Raw genomic sequence first — 25,692 nt, 5'->3', positions numbered from 1 at the left:
CCTGGGCATGCGGGAGACACGTGTGGGTGTGGACGGTGTGTGTGCAGGTGTGGGTGCATGGCTCCGATGTGGCCATCTGTCTGTCCATCTGTCCTGGAAACTCCAGGGAGGACAACAGGACACGAACAAAACAAGAATCTAAGGTTTGGAAGGAGAGAAAATTAGTTCCTGGCAGGTGATCTGATGTCTGCATAGAAAATGTAAGAGGCTCTTCAGTCAAATAATTAGAATCAATATGAACGTTTAACAAAATTGCTGGATTACATGGTTCAGTGAATGTAAGAGGAAGGCGAGCCCTGATCCAGGGGTCCTGGTAGGACACGGAGAGCACCCGGAGCCCGGCAGCAGGCAGTGTCTCTCCTCCTGCAGGAGGCACCTGGTCCGGGAGCCGCGCACCGAGAGCTGCTTGTGTCCCTGACGCACCTGACCTGCCCTCACTCTTGATTGGAGCGCAGGCGCACAGTCTTGTGCGATTGGCTAATTCACAGGGAGGGGCTGGCCTTTGCTGTTTCAAGATGGCGGCCCCCAGGGAGCTGCAAGCCCTGCGGCCAACATGGCGGCTGCCAGTCACGTGGCCAACATGGCAGCCGCCTAAACTGTTCTCTGACAGAAAAGATGACTTGTTTATTCTCACAGTAAAAACCCTCAAAGGCATTTTCATGCAACAACAAGGACCACATAGGACCCATAACTAAGACCACATGTTCCCATCACGGCCACACTGGGCACCCACAAGACCATCACGGCACAATATGCATAAAAAACCCTATATAATAAAAGGCTAATATGCAGATCGACCATACGGCAGAATGACCCGTCCCTATGATGCACACAGACCATCAGGGGGCAGACACTCAATGCAGGAGCTGCCCCCTGGTGGTCAGTGCACTCCCACAGGGGGAGCACCACTCAGCCAGAAGCCGGGGTCATGGCTGCAAGCACAGCGGTGGTGGCAGGAGCCTCTCCCGCCTCCGGAGCAGCACTAAGGAGCAGCGAGGCGGGCGGTAAGGAGCGAGGGCTCCTGGGCTGCAAGAGGGAACAGGCTGGGCTGAGCCCCCACCCCCCCCACGTGCATGAATATCGTGCACCGGGCTCTAGTGTAAATAGACAGTAATATTTATTCATGGACAGGAAAGCCAGTTTTCCTTGTCATTTCTCCCACATTAACCTTTAACATTAATAACAGTGATAACACCAGCTAACAGGAACAAGGACTTTACTATGTCGGGTTTTTTTACTCCCCCCAAACCTCAAAACACTTTGGAAAGAGTTCTATTAATACACCCATTTTACAGGTGAAAAACCAGGCAGAAAGAGGTTAAAGTCCATGCAATCCAACCAAAACTTCAGGACAGATTTTGTGGAGCTTGAAAAGCTGATTCTAACGTTTACCTGGAAGAAAACACAAGAATATCAGAGACTTAGAGGGTAGTGTCACCAGCAGAGGTAGCAGGCCGGCTCTGAGGGGCCCCAGGCCAGCTGGAGTGGGACGGCTAGGACAGTGTTGCATGTCAGGAGACAGACAGACAGGTGCACGGGACAGACTACAGACCAGGCATGTTGGGGCCGTGCAGCCCAGAGGGGAGCAGGGGTCACGCCGTGAGGTGCTCAGGGACGGTGCTTCCGTGTGGAAAAGCAACGTGAAACCTTCACGTCACACTGTGCCCAGAAATGCACTCCGAAGGCTAGAGACTTAAAGGTGAAACACTCAGAAGTCACTCCAAGGTCATGCACACCTTGCGGCGGGGAAGGATTTAAAAGAACAGAACCAATAGGGGTTTTCCCAAGTGCGAGATGGGCAGGTGGCGCTGCATCAGAATCGTACATTTCTGTGCCACAGAAGCCACCCAGCTGGGAACCGTGAGCCCAGCTGCTGGGAACACGCCCCGTGTGTCCATGGTGCCCTCACCCACCCAGTCCACGGAGTGGAGGGAGGAGGGCGGGCCCACGCGTGAGACAGCCACGGGGCCCACACGTGAGCTAGCCATGTGCCCAGTGACCCGAGGGGGCGTCTGGTCTTTCCTGCCCCACCCTGGCAGGGACTGTGCCGGGCCAGGTCCCAGGTCCACATGGGGCACTGGCTTCCTGGATGGGGGTCTGGGGGGAAGGCTGGGAGGAGGGTGCAGGGGGCCCTGCCCAGCACTGGTTAGGGTCACGGGTTCGGTAACTGAACTCTGACCTGTGTCTGTGTTTTGAGGTCTACATTGTTCTATGTGGTGAAGATGGACTGTCAGAACCCAGAGAGCTCTGCTGCCCAGAGAAGCCGCTGTTTGAACGGAACTCCAGGCATACCTTCGTCTTCAGGTGTCAGACTGTCGCCCGCAGAGTCTGGGAAACAGCCGTGAGGGCTGTTGTGGCCGTCAGGCCAGCTCTCCAGAGGGACCAGCGGTTCCATGGGGACAGGCTTACAGTGTCTTCACCGTGTATCTGAGGTTGACTGATAGCATGTCCATGTGAGGGACAGACGGAAGGACAGAGGGCCGACTGACTTACATGCTAGGAAATGCGTAACCATGCGTTTTCTGTCACTAAACCTGCGTAAAGGAGTTCGTTTCACCCCAAACGAGGGTGACGAGGGCACGAGGCATGCAGAGCCGGGTGGGTGAAGTGGTTTGCCAGGAGGACAGCCAGGGCGGGCAGGAAGTGGGTGGCTGCCCTTCCCCTGGACATCCACGCTCAGGGTCGGGCTGTGTCCTCGCTGAAATAGGTCAGCTGTGGACGCTCCTCGTGGACAGACCCATGAGGTTAGAGACTGGATCTGAGGGAGCTCCGCAGGGTCACCGCCCCATGCGGCCTGTTCCCGAGGGGCCTCCTGGGTCACTGCTTGTAGATGGGTCCTTCCCGCCCCGAGGGTGAGAGTGGGCCGTGCCGCTGGCTGACGCCATGCTGTGTCCGCAGCACTCCGGCCGCGCTGGGCCCGCTCCGGAAGGTCCGCCTGTGGCACGACAGCGGCGGGGCCCATCCCGCCTGGTACGTCAGCCACGTGATGGTGAAGGAGCTGCACGAGGGACGGGGGCGCTGGTTCTTCCCCGCCGAGTGCTGGCTGGCCGCAGGCAGGCGGGACGGCCGCGTGGAGCGGGAGCTGGCCTGTCTGCATGGGGGCCTCGGCTTCTGGAAAGTAGGTGCCATCGTGTCCCCAGGTGACCCCCCAGCCACGGCAGACACAGGGCGGGGGGTGAGGAGAGCTGGCCTTTCTCCCGTGCGTTCAGCTGCGCTGGGAGGGGCCGAGTGTGAGGGGTTCAGAGCTATGGGACCAGCAAGGAGGGACGCGATCGGTGTGCGCGGCGAGGGTCTGTAAAGGAGGCTCTAGAGAAGGGCGTGAAGACACTTGAGGGAGACACGGGCGAGGCGGGGACAGGGTCCCAGAGCTCCAGGCCCGGTGGAGAGGCCAGCACGCCCAGTGTGCCGGAGTGTGGAGCAGATCCTGTGGCTGAGGGCTGTGCACAGGCTGGGCCACAGAAGCAGGAGCCGCTGCCTCTCAGACCCCGGCCGCGGCCATGCTGTTGGTGCCAGCGCCCGGTGCGGCGAGGTCTTGCGTTCCGTTTCAGCTCCTGCGCTCCAGGTTCACAGAGCAGCTGGAGGACCTCCACGTGTGGGCCTCGGTGCACAGCCGGCCGGCGGGCCGGGGCCTCCTGCACACGCCGCGCCTCAGCGTGGCCTTCGCCCTGCTGTGTGCCTACGCCTGCCTGGCGGCCCTGGTCACCGCCACAGGACACGGGCAGGTGGGACACTTTCCTTAAGAGGCCCCGCGTCCCAGGCCTGCAGAGTGACACCTTCCTGACTCATGTTAGCGACGTTCCCGGTTCTCCGAGGGGCTTACCGCAGGGAAGGGGCCCGGTGCTCAAGGCCAGGGGTGACGTGGGCCTGGTGGGACCCAGGGGTGTCTGTGGGCAGCTGCCGTGTCTCCGCTGACTGGCCGTGAGGGAGCCCCGTGCCACCCTCAGCCCGGTGCTCAGGGGACAGCAGCCTGGAGGGTCCTGTGAGAACCCCCGACTTGTTTCAGGTTGGCAAGTAGTTCAAATTCCCTCTGACGGAAAAGCAGAATTCCGATGGCCATGCCTGGCTGCAGGATGCTGGTTTGCAGTGGCAGCTCTGGTCTGTGTCCCCACGAGACAGAGGCGATCTCTGATTCGGGGCAGGCAGTTAGTGCAGTGACCCTGCTGTGGAGGGACAGCAGTCACATTTGCTTCCGTGACAACCTCACGGCCGTTCTCAGCACTGCGGCGGGAAGGTGGTGTGGGTCTCTCACGGGGGGAGGGGCGGGAGCGTCCACAGAGGGCACCGGGGCTCAGGGGTCACTGTCACGGTGGCGGGTCAGCAGCTTATTCTTGGAAAAGAGCGAGTGTGTGGGATGTGAGAAGGTGGTCGGAAGTCTCACTGAGCAGCGAGGGGACAGCTGTGTCCACCCACCGGGTGAGATGGCCACGCCCAGAACCTAAGGTTGGCTCCTCCTCCAAGGCCGACAGCTGTCTGATCTTCTCTGCTGTTCTGCTGGGGACATGTTGGGATGGCCGGCTTCCTGTCAGATTGTAGCGAGGATTCAACCAGCTTTGCTTGTGGTGCCTGGCGCCAAGCGAGCGCTCAGCAAACGTTCGTTGCATCCAGGGTTGTGCAGGAGAAAAGCAGGATTTCCGGCGATTTCTTTTTCACTCCCAAGTGGGAGTCCAAGGTTCAGGGAGAGAGAACTTCGTGAAGCACGATGCATGTATTCACATGGACTGCCCGTGTGATTACACACGATGCACATGCTCACATGGACTGCCTTGTGATTACACACGATGCACATGCTCACATGGACTGCATTGTGATGACAAATGACCGCACCTCTGGGCCGCACTGATTAGGGCGACATTTCTCTGTTGCCCCTGCAGCTCCCGCCGAGTGTCGGCCCGGCCAGCGTCCCCCTCGGGTCCTTCTGGACGGGCTTCCTGTGCACCCTGCTGGCTTCTCCAGGGGCGCAGCTCTTGTCGCTGCTCTTCAGGCTCAGCCAGGTGCCCGGGTCCCGTCTGCGCAGCCCTGTCCTGGGCAGGCCCTGGGCGCCATCCTGAACCGTGTCCTCACCCTGCAGGATGCCTGCGGCCCCACCCAGCGCAGCCCCGCCTGCCCCTGAGCCACAGACGGCCAGGCCCAGGGTGGGAAGGGGATGAGGAGCCCAGGAGGACATATGGGTCCTGTGGGGGACAGGCCCCAGGCCCCAGTGCAGGGCGGGGGCGGGGTGGGCAGGTCCGTGGGAGAGATGCGGGGCAGCGGAGGGAGTGCGGGGACATGAGGCGCTGCCTGTGCTGGGCGCCGCCATCCCAGGCCTCAGTCACGGTGGCTTCAGTGGGCTCTTGTCCTGGCAGCGTGTGGGTGTGGCTCCTGTGCTCTCTGGACTCTACGTCCTTGCTCAGAGCCCGTCCCTGAGCATGGCACTCGTCCCCAGGCCTGTGTTCCTGGCTGCTCTTGCCTCCACTGCCCTGTCCCCACACCAGGCTGGCTCCCCGCCCTTCTGCCCGAACCCCACCCCCTGCCCCAGGTCACGTGGCCACCTAGGGGCAGGTGTGCACTCACTCTCAGCTACACGGAGCCTGTTAGTAGTTAGTGTCCCGTCATCACCCGGGGCTGCCCTGCGTCTCCCTAGAATCCATCCCAGCCTGAGGCATGATGAGGTCGGCCAGGCCATACCTTCCCGAGAGGCTCACAAGGGAGCTGCTGTGGAGGGTACCACGTTCCCGGGGCACAACCTCACCCTGACCTGGTCTTTTCTAGCAAAGTGCACCGGCCGTTCTCTGTGGGGGAGCCCAGGCCCAGAGCGCAGCCAGTGGCGATGCAGCCACCCAGCCGCCCCCTGAGCTGGAGGCATGCAGGGCTGAGCTTGGCCAGCGGGCTCCGAGGGAGAAGAGAGACTGCATTCTCGGTTTACAAGGTGACGTGGGTGGTGGGTGTGCCATGCCTGGGCCCGTCCCGCCCCGTCCTGCATTGGCCGTTGGGAGAGTTGGGGTGTGGCACGGGAGCTGGGGCACCCTGTGAGCCAGTCAGGAGATACAAAATCAGTGACCAAAAAGTGATGAGGTCTGTTCACACGCTTGTCGTCTCTTCCTTAGCCCCCAGCCGTGCGTTCGAAGGACTCGTCACAACCCCGTGGCCAAGGGCGCCGCGGCCGTGGTTGCGCTCTGCAGCGTGGGCCATTTGTGGGATGGTCTCCGTGGCCTGTGGTGTGGGGACAGTATTTCTAGGATACAGGTGAGCTGTGAGACACTCTCAGGTCTTTGGACGGCAAGTCTACTGTCTACAAGGAAACTCCTGGGTTTGGGGAACTTGTAAGGTGGGGCCCAGAAGTCTACTGTCCCAGCCCTCACTGCTCCCCCATCGCCCGGGGCGAAGAGCGTCCTGTGCAAACCCCAGAGGGTGGCTGGGCCCGCTGCTCCCGTGTTAGGAGCGGTCACAGGACCCACCCCCAAGGTGGAGGGAACTGGCTGTGAGCTCCGACAGGGCGAAGAGCATGCCCTTAACAGTCACCTGGCGATGGAGAAAGCGCACACCTGGGAGAGGAAGCCGAGCATGTGTCATAGGCGGCGATGCTGTGCGACCCACACCTGCTCGGCTGGTCCCCGGCAGCTCGGCCCATCGCCTGCAGCCCCAGGGTCATTCATCATGGCGCCAAGGGCCCACGTCCTAAACTGCGAGTCCCAGCGGATGGTGCCTGCTCGGGGCTTAGGGCAGCAGTGGCGGTCCTCAGCGACCCTGTTAGCTCAGGGCTGAGCCTGCTCCGCTCAGCAGATGTGAAGTTGTTATTACTGTTATTGTCCCCCCCCCCCCCCCCCCCACATCTCCATCTCCATCTCTGCCTGAGGATCTCCTTTCTCTCTCCCGCTGAGCAGCTTCAGGGTGGCTGGCGACCCCTCTGAGCAGGAGGAGACCTCACTCCCCTTCATTGGGCAGAAGAACAAGCCCACCCACTGCCCCTTGCCCAGCACCCCACCTTCATCAGTCACCTGTCATGGGGGGACAGTCCAGGCAGGCCCTGAGTGCAGACAGGAGATGACGGCGTGTCTCCCGGGCAGGTTCAGCCCCACGCAGTGTGGGCAGTGGCTGTGCCTGCTGACCGTCTCCGTGACCTGCTGCGTCTTCGTCACCCAGCCCTTTATGGTGAGCAGCCTTCCGCATGGGAGTCGCGTCCACCATCGGGCCAGGAGGGACTGGTGCCTGCGTGTGGGGACAAGGCCCTACCGTGTCACAGCCTGATGAGAGGCGGGAGGCAGGGCTGACTGTGGGGCTGTCGGCCTCACACGGCCCTCGGCGCCCATTGCTCCGGAGGATATCGGCCTTAGAGAGGCCGTGCTGGGAGCAGGCGGGCGGGAGTGAAGGCAGGTGGCCTGTGCATCTGAACTGGGCCCTGGGGTCCTGACCAGGGCGCAGGCGGCTCCGTGGGGCCCAGACGGGCGCCATGACTGCGCTGTCCCTTGTCCTTGCAGGTGGGCCTGATGGCTCTGGGCTTCGCTTGGAAAAGGAGAGACGACGAGAGCTTCTTCACTGAGTCTTTACAGGAGGCCACCGAGGGCCTGGCGGGGCTCTCCCCCACCCACGCGCCCCACGCACCCTGCGGCAGCGATCCCCACGGCCCGGGCGTGGTTGAGAGGGTGAGGACGGGTGTGGGCCTGCAGGGTCACTGAGCTGAGAGAGCTTGCTGTGGCCTCGGCCTGCGTGTCTGAATCACATTCTGAATCCACGTTTGGCTGCACCTTTAGAGACCCGCGGGCGTTCCAGTTCTTAGCGCCTTTGTACCACGTGACAGGTGAACTCCTAGGACCCACTCCCTTACCTTCGCCCGATCCCGAAGGAGCCGGACCCCGAGAACACAGCTCATTTACAACACTGACGCAGAGGAGGTCTGATTCTGGGGGTGACTTCGGAGATGTGGAGGCCTTTTCACGGCAATGGGCTCACAGAAACCTCCTCCCTCCCTCCTGCTTCCTTCCATAGCAGTTGCTCCCGACGTGTGCAGCATTATCCTGGTCTCATGGATGACAAAAATGAGAGAGAGAGAGAAACATCCATGATGAGAGAGAATCATAGATGGGCTGCCTCCTGCACGTTCCCCACTGGGGATCGAGCCCACAACCTGGGCCTGTGCCCTGACTGGGAATCGAACCCTGACCTGGTTCATAGGTTGACGTTCAACCACTGAGCCACGCCGGCTGGGCATGAGCGCACTTTGAAATGGCTTTCCCCACTTTGAGGCTCTGGAAGCGAACTGCCCCGCACCCGGATGTGACCGAGACTGTCAGGGCCCCATCAGTGTGGCCATGGCGACGGGACAGAGTGAGAACAGTCTCCTGCCACTCCGGACAGCTGCTCAACAGCCTGGCTTGTGGGACCAAACCCCAGGCCAAGTGCAAAGGCGGTGACCCTATCCTCCTGGGCTTGGCGGGCACCTAAGCCTCACTCCCTTGCTCTGCAGCCCCAGGCCCACGGCCCTCTCCTCCTCACAGGTCTTGGCTGAGCGACAGCGAGCTCGCCGCCTGCGCAGGGCGCGTCCACCGTCCACAGCGTGGCTCAGGGCCACGCGGGAGAGGATGCGGAGACAGACGCGCACCCGAGCGGTGCTGAGGTGGGTGGAGGTCCCGCGCTCTGTCCAGAGCAGCCTGCCAGCATCTGGGAGGGGGAGCGAGGGGGGACTCCTTGCTGGCCCAGAGCCACTGCCGTGCGCCCCAGTCCACGGGATGCTGAGAAGCTGGAGTAACCTGGGCTCTGCAGGGACCGGTGGTGAGCAGGGGTGACACCGCGGGTGCTGGAGCCCAAAGATAAACACCTCTGCCTGGGATTCGAATGGAGCCGGGGGGGTGAGGGGGGGCGGGCAGTGTTCTCAAACCTCTTACTGTTAAAATATGTGGTGGAGCTCAGCACAACATTGACATGATGCTTTTTAGATAAAACCCAAAAGTTAGGAAGTGCGTGTGCCTGGTAAGCCTCCCCAGTGTGGACTCAGACACCTTTCTCTGGATGACACCCCCACCTGGTCGTGGGTGGGGCTGGACGGCTGTGGGGAGCCTCGTGCACTTGGCCGCGGATCTTTCTCTGACTTCCGGGCGTCGCCTGCTCTTCCTCTCATCTTGCCATTTGTGAAGCATGTGGGAATCCCTGACACCCACGCGCTGGAGGGGCAGCCAGGAGGGCACCGGGTGCCACCCTTGGGACCAGTGTTAGCAAACGCAATGGAGGCTCAGCCGTCTTTCCATGGACTCCAGGCCTGGGGAGTGGCGGCAGACTTAATGGCCCTTTTTCCCTCTGGACCTGCCACAGCCCCTACAGGAAGTGACAGAGCCCCCACTGACCATGGGCAGCCTGTGATGAATTCATGGGTCTAAACATCGATCATCACAGCGACCAACATAAAGGAAGAAAAAGAAGGACCAGATGTCAAGCGTCTCCTGACGGCAAACACGTCCCCTGTGGGGTGACCTCCCCACTCAGCCGGGTCCTAATGTGGTCAAGTCTGTGCCCACCCTTGGTTCCCAGGGACAGCACCCAGCGTGCCTCGGGGAGGGCGGGAGAGCCCGTGGCACAGAGACCAATGGAGACAGATGTGCGACCTGTGGTGAGAGACACACGAGAAGAAGGAGTTAACGTGGTTCACCGTCTGAACAGATCCAACAAGACAAGTCACGTGAGCATCTCAAGAGACGCACAGGAAAAGCATTTGACACAATCGACGTTCCTTCATGAAAACAAAAAGTCTCTTCGCAGAGTAGGACTAGAAGGGAATGTCCCCACACTCAGGGCATCTGTGACCCCAACTGAACCGCACACTTGCTGGGACAGTGAGTGCTTGTTCAGGTAGAAATCTGGCTCCTACTGCCCCTCCCAGGAAGTCCCGGCCATGCCACAGGCAAGGAAAACAGAGGAAAGCTTCTAGATTTTGAAAGGAAGAAATAAAACAGCCTGTTGGCAGGTGACATGCATAGCCTACACAGAAAACCCCAAATGATCCCGAGAAAGGCTCTTGGGATTCACTACAAGGGAATCCGAAGGGTCACGGGATCAAGTCGGGGTGAGCCAGGCGGGTTCCCCTCATCCACGGGCAGTTGGAACCGAGGTTGAAACAGCAGAGCCATTTACACAGCACTCAGAGGAACGAAGCGCTCAGCCCCAGGGCGAAGAGAGTGCGGGGTGTGGATGCTGAAAACCACGAGACCTGAGAGAGGAGTTCAGCGCTCGGAAGCAACGGAGAGACACCGTGTTCGTGACCGGAGGCGCGGTGTGGTCCCGTGTCAGTTCTTTCCAGTGTAGGGTCAGTGCAATCTCAACCCAAGCCCGCAAGCTGAGCCTATCGATGCCGACAGACTGCTTCCAAACTGTGTGCGGGAACAAGGGGCTGGCCTGGCCAGAGCAGTCCTGGAAAAGGACAGTCAGAGCCTGGCAGTCCCCGACCTCAGGGCCTGGCATAAAGCCCTGGACCCGAGACACTGGTGGTGCAGGCACGCAGACCAGGGGCAGGACAGAGAGCCCGGAAATAGACCCACACAGATGCCCAGCCGGTTCTTGGACAAAAGCACAGAGGCAAGTCATTCCGAGGATGGTGCTAGGAAACCTGGATGCCAATATGCAGAAAAATGAGCCTCATCACAGACCTCATCCCTGATACCAACGTGTCCGCCCGGGATGTAGAAGCCACTGCCACTGGAAACGGTCGGCGGGGCCTGCGAAAATGCCATTCCAACTGTCTTTCTTACAGGGACACCTGCATGTCCGTCCTCATGCTGCTTCTACACCTGCTTATAACCCACGCGACATCCTCCTGGGATGAACACTCTCTCAACCATGCCATCCGGAACACCTTCACCAGGTAGGACCTGAGCCGTGTTCACCATCAGTTATGGACAGTTCTGGCCAGCAGGTGGCGCCATGTGCTCAACAAAGTGATCATTTGGGTGGTCTCTCTGGACCTGGGAAGCTCAGCCCGGGGCCTCCAGCCTGCTCACGTGGGCACACAGCTGGCCAGGAGCCGTGCAGTGGGGAGGGTGGCAGAGGGGGCCTGGGCTCTGGAAACGCAGGAAGCTAAGAGCGGTGAAGGCCATGATCGGGAGGGAGGTGACCCACCCTTCCCTCTCCGAGTCCACACATTGGTGACATGTCACTGACCTGCCACGAGCTCCATGTTGCTCTGTCTCCTGTCCTCACATGTGGCCCGGGTTTGTCACGATGGCCAGGCTCTGCTTAGCGGGTGTCTCGGCTGAGCTGATGGGTTTCATTGTCTGAGACGCTTAGTGTCTTGGAGTCAGCTCCCTGGGGGAGGGGCAGCAGACCGCTACCTCACGGGTCAGTAGGTTCACTGGAAGGCAGCACACTACGTCTGTTGACTCCCCACTACGTGCTGTGTGCGCCTGGCCTGTGCACCTCATCTGACCTCAGCCCTCAGAGCTGGGTCTGCTGCTCTGGTTTGCAGGTGGGAGGGCGGAGAAGCCATGGCCAGCGGGTGGCGGTGCAGAGAGCACTGTGTCTCTATCTGCAGGTCCCATGCTGGCTTAGCACCAGTTCAGCAGCCTCCATGCCCTCCCGTTACCCCCTGGCACATGCCCATCCAGGCCTGTGCCTCTGTCCCCTCAGACGTCCCTGTGGGCCCCTCCATCGTCCTCAGTCTCTGCTGCAACGTCTCGGCGTGCTGAGTTTCCCGGCCACTTAAACTAAGATTCCACTGTCCACTGCCAACGCCGGTGTCTCTCCCTGTTTTCTCTCCCTGATGTTTGTCACTGACATGTTTGGCTTATGTGTTTGTGACGAGGGATTTGACAGGCCAGGGATCTGATTGTCCGTGTCCCAGCGCCCAGAAGAGGGCTGGACAGGCGGTGGTCTTCCCCAGTGGCCCAGGTTCAGAGGGTGACTGAGCCGGTGAGCCACCAAGAACGAGTCCACTGTCCTGTCCTGTCCTCTCGCCGCCGCTCAGGGGCCAGGCGCTCCAAGGCCCTGTACCTCGCGCTGCAGATGGCTTCCGCTTAATTCCCGCAGACCAGACTGCCTGCCATTTATGTTACAGAGAGTGACCTTTTGTTTCTCCTCTTGTGTTTAGAGGTGCCAGGAGCTTCTCTGGCAGCCTGAACAGCGTGGATGCCTGGTGGGACTGGAGCCTGACCACACTGCTGGACGGCCTGTACCGGGTCGGCGTGCCTGGCGCTCAGGTAGGCTTCCCTCTGCTCCACCACCACAGTAGGCGGGGCCGTGGCAACAATGCATAGGTCCAGAATGATGCTGCTGGGTGATGGTGCTAGGCTCACAGCGCGGCTGTGCTGGGTGAGGGGCACAGGCTCACAGCGCGGCTGTGCTGGGTGAGGGTGTGCAGGCTCACAGCGCGGCTGTGCTGGGTGAGGGGCGCAGGCTCACAGTGTAGCTGTGCTGGGTGAGGGTGTGCAGGCTCACAGTGCGGCTGTGCTGGGTGAGGGGTGCAGGCTCACAGTGCGGCTGTGCTGGGTGAGGGTGTGCAGGCTCACAGTGTGGCTGTGCTGGGTGAGGGGCACAGGCTCACAGTGTAGCTGTGCTGGGTGAGGGGCACAGGCTCACAGTGCGGCTGTGCTGGGTGAGGGGCACAGGCTCACAGTGCGGCTGTGCTGGGTGAGGGGCACAGGCTCACAGCGCGGCTGTGCTGGGTGAGGGGCACAGGCTCACAGTGCGGCTGTGCTGGGTGAGGGGCACAGGCTCACAGTGCGGCTGTGCTGGGTGAGGGGCACAGGCTCACAGTGCGGCTGTGCTGGGTGAGGGGTGCAGGCTCACAGTGCGGCTGTGCTGGGTGAGGGTGTGCAGGCTCACAGTGTGGCTGTGCTGGGTGAGGGGCACAGGCTCACAGTGTAGCTGTGCTGGGTGAGGGGCACAGGCTCACAGCGCGGCTGTGCTGGGTGAGGGTGTGCAGGCTCACAGTGTGGCTGTGCTGGGTGAGGGGCACAGGCTCACAGTGTGGCTGTGCTGGGTGAGGGTGTGCAGGCTCACAGTGTGGCTGTGCTGGGTGAGGGGCACAGGCTCACAGCGCGGCTGTGCTGGGTGAGGGGCGCAGGCTCACAGCGCGGCTGTGCTGGGTGAGGGTGTGCAGGCTCACAGTGTGGCTGTGCTGGGTGAGGGGCACAGGCTCACAGTGTGGCTGTGCTGGGTGAGGGTGTGCAGGCTCACAGCGCGGTTGTGCTGGGTGAGGGGCACAGGCTCACAGCGCGGCTGTGCTGGGTGAGGGGTGCAGGCTCACAGCGCGGCTGTGCTGGGTGAGGGTGTGCAGGCTCACAGCGCGGCTGTGCTGGGTGAGGGGCGCAGGCTCACAGTGTAGCTGTGCTGGGTGAGGGGTGCAGGCTCACAGTGCGGCTGTGCTGGGTGAGGGGTGCAGGCTCACAGTGCGGCTGTGCTGGGTGAGGGGTGCAGGCTCACAGCGCGGCTGTGCTGGGTGAGGGGCGCAGGCTCACAGTGCGGCTGTGCTGGGTGAGGGTGTGCAGGCTCACAGTGCGGCTGTGCTGGGTGAGGGGCACAGGCTCACAGCGCGGCTGTGCTGGGTGAGGGTGTGCAGGCTCACAGTGCGGCTGTGCTGGGTGAGGGTGTGCAGGCTCACAGCGCGGCTGTGCTGGGTGAGGGGCGCAGGCTCACAGTGCGGCTGTGCTGGGTGAGGGGCACAGGCTCACAGTGTAGCTGTGCTGGGTGAGGGGCACAGGCTCACAGTGTAGCTGTGCTGGGTGAGGGGCACAGGCTCACAGTGCGGCTGTGCTGGGTGAGGGTGTGCAGGCTCACAGTGCGGCTGTGCTGGGTGAGGGGTGCAGGCTCACAGTGCGGCTGTGCTGGGTGAGGGTGTGCAGGCTCACAGCGCGGCTGTGCTGGGTGAGGGTGTGCAGGCTCACAGCGCGGCTGTGCTGGGTGAGGGGCACAGGCTCACAGTGTAGCTGTGCTGGGTGAGGGTGTGCAGGCTCACAGTGCACCTGTGTCCTCCCTCCCGCAGCCCGGAGCTCTCGGAGGCACATGCTACCTCATAGGCCCGGCAGTCCTTAAGCAGCTAAAACTTTCTCCTGGCCCTTCGTGTGAGGTAAGAAGCGATGAGGTCAGATGCCCCATTATTTTTTACTTCTACAAACACATGGAATGTGGAAAGTCTGAGCAACCCATGGGCAGGAAACCCAGGCCCTTGGCGCCATCTCTGGCCGTGAGGAATCATGGGCACTGGGCTGGGGGCAGGGCTGACCGCCCTCACCTCCCTCTCCTCCGGTCCGACTCCTCCCCGAGTGCGCCTCCATCCTGGCTCTGCAAACCCAGGCGCTCCCATCTCAGACTGGAATGTCACATACCTTGTCCTGACGGGAGCGGGGTGAGGATGGCCCGTCCCCTGCATCATCGGTGATGGAAACTCTCTGACATCCCAGCTCAGACTGGGGTCACTCCAGGTGCAGCCTTTCCTGAGGGGTCGGGTGCTGGGCTCAGGCGGGAGCCCGGGACCATGCAGGGGACTGAGGGGCTGGGGCCATGTTTTAGGTCAGCATGTGCCCGCACGGCCCAGCCAGACACCCCAGGGTGCAGGGCAGACGTGGAAGCGCCTCTGACTCCTGCTCTGGTTCTGGTTGGTCCTACAGCTTCCCAGGCCACTCTCAGTGCTTCCCGAAGACTCTCTACCTACGTGTCACCCTGAAGTTGGAGGCTCTGAACCCCGCTCTGTGACCAATGCAGAGACCCAAAGAGTGGCCCCGAGTGACTCCACAGCCTGCAGGGAGCTCTGTGAGCTCAGCCTGGGCAGGACAAGGTCAGTGTGATTGGGGGTCCAGGTCATCCACACGTGCCCGTCCATCGCTCCCACGGCCTGGGGAAGAGATGGGATCTCTCCAAGTGGGACCCTGGGATGGAAGGCTGCCCTTCTCCAGGGTCTCCTCAGCCTGGGGTCCCTCCCAGGCAACGAGAGGGGGGCAGTGGGCAGTGAGGAGTCCGAGGACACAGACGGCCACCTGTGCAGTCTGTGAATACAGGACCACGGCAGGGGTCATAGGGCCACGGCAGGGGTCAGCAGAGGTTGGCCGGGCCATGGCAGGGGTTGGCAGGGCCACGGCAGGGGTCAGCAGGGGTCGGCAGGGGTCAGCAGGGGTCAGCAGGGCCTGGGCTGGAAGCCTCCCTACACGGCATTCCCCCTCTGACTTGCACGCTTTCCAGGCCCGCAGCCCACGCAGTGCTGACTGGCCTCAGGGCTCGCCGCTGGGTGGACCAGCACACCAGGGCCGTGTCCGTGCACTTCGTCCTCTACAACCCTCCCACCCGCCTCTTCTCCAGCGTGTCCCTGCGTGCTGAGCTGCTCCCGGCCGGGGGCCTCACCCCTTCCTTCCTCGTGGAGTCGGTCCCCATCTTCCACAGCGACTCAGCCCCGAGGTACCACCTGCTGATTCCCCAGGTGAGCTCACCGGCCACTCGGCCTCCACGTGCCCTCCACCAGACCCCTGCCATGCCCGCTGGGTGTGGGCACAGGACAGGAAGACCCCCAGGGGGAACCAGCCAGTCTGAGTGGCTGGTGCAAATGCAGAGCTCTCGGGGTACAGATGCCATGTGGGGGGCTTGGGACTGAGACTCAGGCCCTGTCCAGGGCTCACTCAGGCTGCCATGACCTGTGCCTCACACAGGCTTCAACTCAGACACTGGCGTCCCTCACCCTGTGGGAACCGAAGATTAGTATTTGAAGCGTGGCTGTGGGTTACCAAATGCTGTCCACACACACTCCATCCTTCTGTGACGTGGCTGCTACTGATCTCATTCTTGTCCTGGGCCCAGCACCTGATCTGTGGTGGCAGCACGCTCCCTGGTCCCCAAAGGGAGGGAGGGTCCCAAAAGAGGCGATTTTAGCTTTAACGTGTTCACTGGAAGGTGCACAGGGCCCTACAAGGCCACGTGGCTCAGACAGGCCAGGGCCACTGCTGCTCTCAGTGTGGGAGGGAGTGAGGGCATGAGAGAGTGAGGGAAGGAGTGAGGGAGTGAATGAGGGAGTGAGGGAGTGAGGGAGGGAGTGAGGGAGTGAGGGAGTGAGGGAGGGAGTGAGGGAGGGAGTGAGGGAATGAGGGAGTGAGGGAGTGAGTGAGGGCATGAGGGAGTGAGTGAGGGAGTGAGGGAGTGAGGGAGTGAGGGAGTGAGGGAGGGAGTGAGGGAGTGAGGGCATGAGGGAGTGAGGGAGTGAGGGAGTGAGTGAGGGAGTGAGGGAGTGAGGGAGGGAGTGAGGGAGTAAGGGAGTGAGGGAGTGAGGGAGTAAGGGAGTGAGGGAGGGAGGGAATGAGGGAAGGAGTGAGGGAGTGAGGGAGGGAGGGATTGAGGGCGTGAGGCAGTGAATAAATGAGGGTGTGAGGGAGTGAATGAAGTCCTGGTGGACAGGAAATCATCAAGGTGAGATTACCATAGACAGAACCTTAAGAAATTTCTTAAGGGCAGGATCTTTCAAAGGTTTTACTTGGCCAAGGAAACTGTTAATACATTTCATGTTTTCCAAATTCATGAGCACTCTTTCTCTTGATCATCATGAGGAAGGCCTGGGGGTGGGCAGGGTGGGCAGGAGACCCCCTGGGTGCTGGGCCGTTCACACAGGCAGGGATCCATGAGGGCACTCATCTTGAGCTCCCGTGCACCCCTGTCGCCCGCGGCAGGCTCTGAGGCTGGTGGGTGGAGAGGTGTAAATGCCCTGGGGCCTGCGGCAACCACGTGTGTCTCAGAGCTCCAAGCGGCCAGGAACAAGCTCGGATCGAGTCCACTCCTGAGGGTGGGTGGGAGTTTCAGGCTTCCCACACAATTCATGGGACTTCTGTCGTCTCATTTCACGCTCCTCCAGCTGGCCTTCCTGGCGCTCACACTGACCCACCTGTGTCTCCAGCTCTTCCGCCTGGCCGAGGAGGGCGTCTGTGGCTACTGGCAAAAACCAGGGACCTGGCTGGAGGTAGGCCCTGTGTCCCTCACACTCATAGCAGACATAGCTATGCCGGGCCTGCCTGCACATCAGCTAAGCCAGCACAGGCCATCCCCATGGCATAAGAGCTTGAAGGCACTGAGGCAGGTGTCCTTCCCTGCACCCCAGACTGCAGCCCGTCTGACGGTTTCTCTCTGCCCCCGCAGCTGCCCATCGCTGGGGCCATCCTGGCCTGGTACGCAGCCTCTGGCCACCTGCTCTCTCTGGCCGGGGAGGTGGCCGACCAATTCCACATGGGATTCCTGCAGGGTTTTGTGGACCTCAGTCCCATGGCGTCATGGAACCAGGTAGGACAAGCATTGGGGCCACACAGGTGGGCCCTGGGGGCCTGCTGTTGTTCAGCCAGGCGGCTCTTGTTCTGTCATCTCCTTCCCTGGAGCCCCAGGCTCCGTCAGTAGAAAATGGGGCACTTCTAGTCCTATCTAATAAAAGAGTAATATGCAAATTGACCACCACTCCAACACACAAGGTGCCTGCCCCCATGTGGTCAAAGATCCTGCCCCCATGTGGACACAAGATGGCCACCACAAGATGGCCTGCAGGGGAGAGCAGTTGGAGGGGACCAGGCCTGAAGGGGAGGGCAGTTAGGGGTGACCAGGCCTGCATGGGAGGGCAGTTAGGGGCAAGCAGGCTGACAGGGGAGCAGTTAGGCATCAATCAGGCTGGCAGGAGAGTGGTTAGGGGGTGATCAGGCTGGCAGGCAGAAGCAGTTAGGGGCAATCAGGAAGGCAGGCAGGCAAGCAGTTGGGAGCCAGCAGTCCTGGATTGTGAGAGGGATGTCCGACTTCCCGTTTAGGTGGGATTGGGCCTAAACGGGCAATCTGACATCCCTCGAGGGGTCCCAGATTGGAGAGAGTGCAGGCTGGGCTGAGGGACACACACCCCCGTGCATGAATTTCATGCACTGGGCCTATAGTTTTAAGATAAAATTTTACAAATGTGCATGAGAAATGTTGTCAATCAGGAGCTCGTTCCCACACGAAGGCGAGGGAGTGTGGGCACTGAGTTCTCCATGTGCCCGTGTGGAGGTGGCCTTTCCCCACTCGGGCCCCCGAGGCTGCGATGCGCAGTGCCAGGCCTGAGCGGGCCTGACCTCTATGGAGCCGCAAGGTCAGACTTGGAGCCGGCCCTTCCGAAAAGCTGTAACTCTAGTTGATCCTCCCTGGTGCCTTCCCTCTGCGGACGCCTGGCACGTGCACCCTCTCACATCGTGGCTGTGGCTCCTCACACCGGGGCATGCCTCCCTGTGCCCACCCGCAGGGGTGACGACGCTGTGCGCCCTGTAACAGGGTGACACGTGGCTGCTGTGTTCTCTGCCGCAGAGGGCGAGGTGGCTCCAGGGAACCCTGTCGTTCCTCCTGACCCTGAAGTGCCTCCGTCTGCTTGGCTCTCACAGCACAATGGCGTCCTGCACCTTCGCCACACGCCGCTCACTCGCGGGCGTCATCGCACCAGGGGTGAGACCTCCTCTCAGGTTATCGTTAGGGCATGTACCCGCTCTGCTCCGACCCTCCCTGGCGTGTTATTGTTAGGATGTATGTGGTCAGTACCACCTCCTTGGTGCTTGCTCGGTGCCAGGAGCGGTGCGTGGGCCTTCTCGCCTCCCTCGCTTCGTGCCTGTGTGGGTGGATGGGGGAGCAACGTATGTCCTGGGCCAAGAGCCTGGCCTGTTACCACAGACAACGAGGCTTCACCTGAGCTACTCTCCGCACACGATCGCTCTCCCTGTCCTTCCCTCAGCGGCTTGTTTTACTGAGCCCTCAAGGGGCACCAGGAGCAGAGGCCGTGAGACAGGTGCCCCTGGCAGCAGGCAAGGCCTCCAGCAGCTGGGGTGCAGATGGCAAGGAGGAGGGGCGCTGGTGGGAGGAGGACCAGGGGAGAAGGGCGCCTGGGCTGAGCGCCTGGGACGAGTGGGGTGGAGCCGGCGCAGGAGGCCCGGAGAGGGGCCGAGGTCTTACACCCGATGATGTGATCAACATCCAAAAGCGGCTCCTCCAAGCTTTTCCTTATTTTAACGCATTTAGAAGCTCTCGGCAGATTCTGGGGCTCCCGTGACCCCGTGCTCAGAAGGTCCATGTGGCGGTTTTCCCCTGCAGCTGGCGGGGGTCCTGGTGCTGGCCGCCCACGCCCACCTGCGTGGGATTCTGCTCCTTACCATGGCTCCTCCATCGGGCATCTTCGCAGACGCCTCCCACCGTTTTCCAGGAAGCAGCCAGAGAGACACGTTGCCGGGCCTCTCCCAGTCTGCGGGGCGGGCCACGGCTGGGTGCTGCACAGCCCTCCTGGCAGCAGTGACCGCTCTGTGCATAGGAATGGTACGTGCCAGCCCGGACTCTGAGGGCAGGGTGAGCAGATGTCTCATCCTCTGCCGGCCACATGTCACGGTCATGACGCCCTGAGGCTCACCGCTCCTGCGTTGGGCAGGGCTGAACCTGGTCCAGTCGGCTAGACAGTTTCAACAAGATGACCAATCACTCCAGGATGCTGCCTCCTCCAGGGAGCCTCCCAGCCTGAGCCACACCCCTTCTCTCCCACCTGATTTCGGGCAGTCTCTCACTGCGGCCGTGCATGCTGCCCCTTGTCCTGTTCCCTTGATCTTCCCATCACCTGAAGTGTCTCCCATCAGCCAGCTGTGCAGAGCATGTTCTCTGGGCTCGGGGCTGAGTTAGGAATGGGGCTCCCTGCGTCCCACCCTCCCGCTGACCTGCCACATGCAAACCTATTCTTGTCACACACACCACGTGCACACGCACATGCATACACATATGTACACACACACATGCCTGCACACACACAGCCTCTGGCTTAAACTCCTTCAACGGTCCCCATGACCTTCCCTGCCGCCCCTACTTGGGGCTGACTTACAAGTAAAAATACAAGACATCCAGCTGATAGTCTGTCTCATCAACATAAATGCTTCTTTAGCAGCACTCTGCCCCTGCAGTGGCTCAGCTCGCCTGCATTTAACCATTTCTCTTTGCTCACCTGAAGGGAAGACGTAGATAGGCCTCCTGCTATCGCCACCCTGCCCTGCCCACCCTCCCCTCCCCACCCCGCCCCCGCTGCCTGCTCTGGCTCCCAGGTCTGCGGGTTCTCAGCCGGGCCCTCCCTAGTCCCTCCCCAGGTTTGCTGTCTCCTTTCCCAGCGGTGGGGCCCAGCACCCCAATTTTCAGAAACTTCTCCAGGTGTTCCTTTGAAGACAGTGCTGGGAACCTGCTCTGTGTCCAACCAGGCACAGTGCCCCTGGGAGCCTGAGGGAACGTGGGCCACACCCCTCACCTCCCTGCCTCCCTGTAGCCCCGCCCCTCCACCCACCAAGTGTAAATCCTCAGAAGACAGCGTTCCGTGGGGGGTCACCCTAGGAGCTTCCCTGGCTGTCCCGCCCGCCCCCACATTTGTGTGTGGCGCCGTGGTGACAGGTTGACTTGTGCCTACGTCCCTCACACCTTGAGACACCCAGGGCTGTGTCGTGGGGACGGGGAGGGCAGTCTTGGGGAGGGTTTTGTATTTGGGAAGTTGCCCGGCAACACGCGGGAAGTCTCCAGGTCGGAGAGCTCCCAAGGGCAGCAGCATTGGGGGCTTATACCTGCAGGGCCCCGCCTTTCCAGGGGTGACAGCTGTCTGTGAGGTTTTGTGGGACACAAAGAGGCTCCCCAGGGCTAAAACTCTGCTGGTCAGGGCTCTGTACACGGTCCAGTGTGCACGCCGGCTTTTGAGCTCGCAGGCCTCAGCCTGCGGTGGGAGACAGACAACCCGGCCCATTTGCAGGGACCTTCGCTGGCTTGTTCGGGTGAGGGGCAAGCTGAGTCCCTCTGATGGCCCGTTCTGTCTCCAGGCAGGAGCGCTGGAGGGGCGGGGCCCGCACTGCCCACGGGGCCCGCCAGGGGGAGTCAAAACGCAGACTCGGATTTTGCCTGTGGAAACACAGGTCCAGTTCAGAGTTTGCTGCAATTGAGCTCAGTTCCTGAGAGAGTTGCCTGACTTTTTTGCTACACAACTGCTGCCTTACGGACAGGACATAAAACACCATCAGATATGATCTCCATTTACAGTTGAACAAACTCACACAGCTATTTTTTCTTAATAACATGAAATTTGTCTTTATTTTTTCTTTTTTCCCAGCTCAGAGGTTCCCTTATGGCTTTTGTTCCCAAACGAAAATCTTCCCAAAGCCAGTCTCTTGTGAGCCTTGGAGACGTGATGGCCTACGTGTGGGGGGAGACCTGCTCTGCGCTGGGGCTGGCGAGGCGGCCGCCGGAGGAGGCTGAGCCGGCCACGAGTCACGTAAGCTGCGGGCTTGCCTCAGTGAGCCTGTCCAAGGCGCCGGTTTCGATGCAGAATTTAGCTTTTAGTTTTCAAAGCGAGACTGTGATTCTGCACCGATATCCCTGCCAAGCCACAGAACTTCACTTACAGCTCTAACAGCTTTCCGTTCACCACGTCCATGCTCCCCACTAACTCCTCTATCCTCGGAATGACCCTGTAGGGTTGGCAAGGGGATGCGTTAGGATTCTCCCCAACACACACGCCCTATTCTGTCCTTTAGCCACTTGAGGGTCGTCACCCCGATCTGAGTCAAACAGATCAGAGCGGGTGCGCACCCTGGGCCCAGCTGCTGCGAGGGCTGGCGTTCAGGCGCCCCCGGGCAGCTCTGGGCCCTCCCTAGTTCCTCCCCAGGTTTACTGTCTCCTTTCCCAGCGGTGGGCCCAGCACGCGTGGTGCCGTGGGCGTGTGTGTGCTTCCCTGCTTGTCCTACTTCCCGTAGACACTGCCTCCACGTCCACGTAACAGCCCTTCCCGCCGGCGTCTGAGCCTCAGCACGAGATGCACAGCTGTGCGGTGTGCTGAACGAGGGACAGGTGTGCACGCTTCGTACAGCGTGCGGGTCCGTGCACACCTGTGCACCACGCAGTGCGCGAGGGAACTGAGATGTGGGTCCCGTGTGCTCCCTAACACGGCACATGCCCCCTAGCGTCAGTGCCGTGGAACGCTTCAGAGGACGAGGGGGAACGGGGCTCCTGGAGGCCGTACCAGTCTCTTTCCCTCCCCCAGAACCCCTCCCTGGAGGAGTTTGCGGACCTGCTGGATGAACTGCTGCTGAAGATCGACAGTCTGTCTGCCCGCCTCCCACTCCCTCTCCCAGCGCAGCCGCCCCGGGACGCGCCGCAGGCTGGGGCCGGGGCAGAAGGAAGCCCCTCGGTGGGGGCTTCTGGTGACCACGCCGCGGGGGTAAGCACGTGAGATGTGTTTTGTCAGTTCTCTTTACTGTTTAAGTCGGAGGAAGTTTGAGATAGTCGCCGTTCCACAGCCCGTGTGCATACCTGTCCCGTGAGCATGGGTGACAGCCGCGGAGAGAGGCGCTGCGGCGGGAACTGCGGGGCGGTGTCACGTGTGCGATGGGACTTCCAGCTCCACGTGGGGTCAGGAGTGTCTGCTCCCTGGCGTCTGACTAACGCTGGAATCCGCAGGAGACTGCGGACAGGAGTGGGCTCCATTCTCGGAGGCCCTGAGAAATAGTTGTACAGACCCAGAACGTGAGCGGGACCCGCTGGCGGCCAGCAGTGAAAATCAGGCCAAGGCAGAGAGGACACGCCACGTCCAGGGCCGCACGGAGGGCCACGGAGACCCTGGTCTGGAAGAAGAGGGACTAGAACAAAACAGAGTGAACGGAACCTGCCTGGGCCCCACACCACAGAGCCCGGACCAGGCTGGAAGGAACGCCGTCTTTGTCCACAGCTGCTGCCGTGGCAGCGGGGGGAGGGGCTGTTGGTGGCTCACACCTGGAGCCACCCCAGGTGCACACGGGGCAGGAAGGAGCTGGGCCACGTGCTGACACCCCGGGTGGCTTCCCGGGAAGAGCTGTCATGGCGCACGCCCGGTGGCTGTGCATGTCTCCCCGGGAAGCGCCTGCTCTCAGACACGTCCTAGCCTCTCCTGGGAAGGGCCCCCTCATGCACAGGTGGGGCCCTGGGGTAGAAGTGGCCGCGGGAGGGACGCATGTCGTCGCCAGGCCTGTGCAAACGCGCTGCGGGGCAGGGTCGTCACCAGCTGCCGCGGAGAAGGATGTGAAGGTCGGACCGGGGACAGGTCGGCTGGGACCTGCTGGTCCCACACCAAGTGAGCTCGCGGGAAAAGCCCAGAGGAAAGAGCTAAGCGATGCGAGAAGGAGAGCGAGAGACAGAGAGCTGAGGTCGGAAATGGGGACGGAAAGGGGAAGCGACAAAAGGAGTCAGAGACTCACAGAAGAGGTGAGGGTGTGGGCGGCAGCTCCAGGAGATCGGAAAGATGAGCTGAGAGAAGAATGAAACCGACTGTGGGAGGCAACCACGCGGAGGTCAGCCAGGACACGCCTGGCCAGTGTCCCCCTCAGAGAGCCAGGAACAGGGAACAGGGAAGTATTGGAAGATGTAACTTAAGAGAACATTCCTGGATTAAAGACATAGATTTATATATTTAAAAATAAATCATATCCAGGAAAGAAATGGATTCGAATCCATTAAAAGCAGAACAAGTCCCGTAGATGATGGATGAAGACACAGAGGTGGTCCTACTGGGACCCGACACCTCCTGGTCCCCATCAGCCACCTCCGCGTGAGTGAAAACCATTCAGTTACTTCCAAGCTACTTACCAATTGTCATTTACATTGTTAAAAACTTATATGAGCACATCAGTAGCAAACTGAGCAAAACATCGTTTTATAGACGAGGTAATATAATGACCAACTGTAAAAGAGTACAAAGAGAAAGGATATAGGTAAAGAAAAAGGATAGGGTGCTTCTTATGTTTGTAACATGAAAACAGCAGACGAGCATGCACTTACCTTCACACCATACGGTTCATGCTGGTGCTTCTGGTTACAGGGTTAAAACAAGGACAGGCTGATTGCTGAACTAGTGCTTCAGGGAAAATCTGTGGTGTATGTTATGGGGCAGCAGCCAAAGACAGTAAACTTGTATGTACTCAAGCAGGCAGGAAAAATGCATACACGCACATGTGCATCACACATGCACATGCCTGCACCCACACGTGCCTGCACATGCAAACTAAGAGCACGAGGAAGGAATTTGCAAAGCTGAGTGTCTAATTTAATTAAATCAACAGCAAAGATGAATTAACCCAAGCGATGACCCTATGAACCAATAAAAGTGAGTACAATAAAGGTATGAAATATAAGTGAGAAAGGGCAAATAACCTTAAGGAAATGGGATGGATTCAGAGCATTTGGGAAGAGAGATCAGCTATTGAGACTCCCGTGTACCAGGCATGGATCTGATGTGCACAGTGTCTCAAGAGCTAACCCCTGAGAGCCCCCTCGCCCAGGGTGCCCCATGAAACACGCGATTCCTGGGAACGTGGGAGTGCCCCCTCTCAGGCAGTTCCAGAGCTCGGGGTGGGGAAAAGCTTCCAGAGGCGTTTTTATGAAATAAAGCAGCAAGTGGGTGTCAGAGCCGGACAGAGGCCCGGATGTGAAAAGGCAGAGCCTCAGGCCAGTCCTTGGGTTTACTGCCGAGGCATCCACACCAGCACCAGGCGGAGGGTCACATGCCTCAAGGAGATCGAGTCAGGAGCAGACACGGCTTCTCATCAGAAAACACGTGAGCAGCCTTCACCCCATGAGGGGACATGTCTGCTCTCCTCCCGGACTGCACCTGAATAATTCAACGTCTAATTTTTAAAACACATCGTAGTATCGCTTCTCAGTCTTTGGCTAAGATCAAGTGTAAAGCATATCATAATAAGAAAGGAAAAAACAAGAAAGGAGCTGATAAAATTAAACCATAGGAATCGCCTCAAGTTAAAGCCAGAGCTGCCACCTGCAAGCCCTCCCCTCGCATCCAGGAGGAAAGGAGACGTTGGTTCAAGCCCCTGATCATGCTTCTGGGCGGGTCCCTGTCCCTCCTGAGCGCGCCTCTGCTGCAGGGAGACTGGAGGGCGCTGCACCCGACCCCCACCAGGGGGCAGTCTGCTACGCGCGGCACAGGCCCCGTGCTCGCTGAGACCCCTGTCGAGGCCTAGGAGACGCTCAGGTGACGTGGCTGCAGCTGGCACCTCCGCCCCCACCTGTTCTCAGCGAGGAGGGGGGCCGGCCGCAGGACTACCTCTAACCCGCATTCTCTTCCGGGGAGCACAGTCTCCAGGCGGCTGCTCTGAGGCCTCGCCCCGGGTCCCACAGAAGCGGCACCACCAGCCAGGCCGGGCCTCACCTGGCAGCAGGTGCGCAGGGCGTGGGGCCCACGGCGGTGTCGCTGGCAACACAGTGGCTGACTCGGGACAGGCCTGCCTTTGTGTGCTGTGGTCTCAGGAAACAACCCCGTTTGAGTGTCTAACTTGGGGGCATTGCTTCTCGCCTGCACCCTCACAATGAAGATGGCATCTCTGGGGGGGTGAGGACCGGCCCCTGCGGCTGTGCATACCCACCTGTGGTCCCATTGTCCCCTGGTTCCCGAGTGACTCATGCAGCGAAAGGCCAGCTGCCAGTCTCCTCGCCCGGGGTTTCCTGGGCTCTCCTCCGCCCTCCCCCTCGGGTCTTTGCTGGGCTCCTCTGCCAGTCCTCCTCTGGCCTCCTCCTGCTCCTCTCCTGGTCCCAGTTCCCACGGGAGAGGAGCTGCAAGTGGCCTTCTACCGGCTACTCTGGGTGGCCCCCCTCCCCAACACCAGTGCCCAGCTCTGCCAGGGCTGCAGGCCTCGGAGAGCGCCCATACACGTTGGCAGTGCCCGGTGGGGTTTCCACATTGTTCCTCCTGACTCGCTCTGATGATGCACAGACAGGTCA

General features: G+C 60.6%; 1 protein-coding gene across 1 annotated transcript in view; it reads left to right on the top strand.

Moving 5' to 3' along the window:
* Positions 1 to 24,935, top strand: part of PKD1L1 (polycystin 1 like 1, transient receptor potential channel interacting) — a 57,637-nt gene extending 32,702 nt beyond the window's left edge. Inside the window, exons 32-50 of the mRNA XM_054726599.1 lie at positions 2,198 to 2,304; positions 2,899 to 3,118; positions 3,549 to 3,722; positions 4,872 to 5,004; positions 6,084 to 6,222; positions 7,044 to 7,128; positions 7,455 to 7,619; positions 8,472 to 8,590; positions 10,715 to 10,825; positions 12,047 to 12,155; positions 13,940 to 14,023; positions 14,565 to 14,731; positions 15,250 to 15,367; positions 16,784 to 16,888; positions 17,065 to 17,205; positions 18,241 to 18,375; positions 21,041 to 21,202; positions 21,971 to 22,147; positions 24,759 to 24,935. Coding sequence (XP_054582574.1) covers positions 2,198 to 2,304; positions 2,899 to 3,118; positions 3,549 to 3,722; positions 4,872 to 5,004; positions 6,084 to 6,222; positions 7,044 to 7,128; positions 7,455 to 7,619; positions 8,472 to 8,590; positions 10,715 to 10,825; positions 12,047 to 12,155; positions 13,940 to 14,023; positions 14,565 to 14,731; positions 15,250 to 15,367; positions 16,784 to 16,888; positions 17,065 to 17,205; positions 18,241 to 18,375; positions 21,041 to 21,202; positions 21,971 to 22,147; positions 24,759 to 24,935 — 2,628 coding nt within the window. The remainder of the gene's footprint in view (positions 1 to 2,197; positions 2,305 to 2,898; positions 3,119 to 3,548; positions 3,723 to 4,871; positions 5,005 to 6,083; positions 6,223 to 7,043; positions 7,129 to 7,454; positions 7,620 to 8,471; positions 8,591 to 10,714; positions 10,826 to 12,046; positions 12,156 to 13,939; positions 14,024 to 14,564; positions 14,732 to 15,249; positions 15,368 to 16,783; positions 16,889 to 17,064; positions 17,206 to 18,240; positions 18,376 to 21,040; positions 21,203 to 21,970; positions 22,148 to 24,758) is intronic.
* The last annotated feature ends 757 nt before the right edge of the window (positions 24,936 to 25,692 follow it).

The sequence above is a fragment of the Eptesicus fuscus genome, chromosome 14 (genome assembly GCF_027574615.1).
Source record: "Eptesicus fuscus isolate TK198812 chromosome 14, DD_ASM_mEF_20220401, whole genome shotgun sequence".
NCBI lineage: Eukaryota > Metazoa > Chordata > Mammalia > Chiroptera > Vespertilionidae > Eptesicus > Eptesicus fuscus.
Note: the sequence above shows the minus strand (reverse complement) of the source record. Positions and strands in the feature narration are given on the sequence as shown.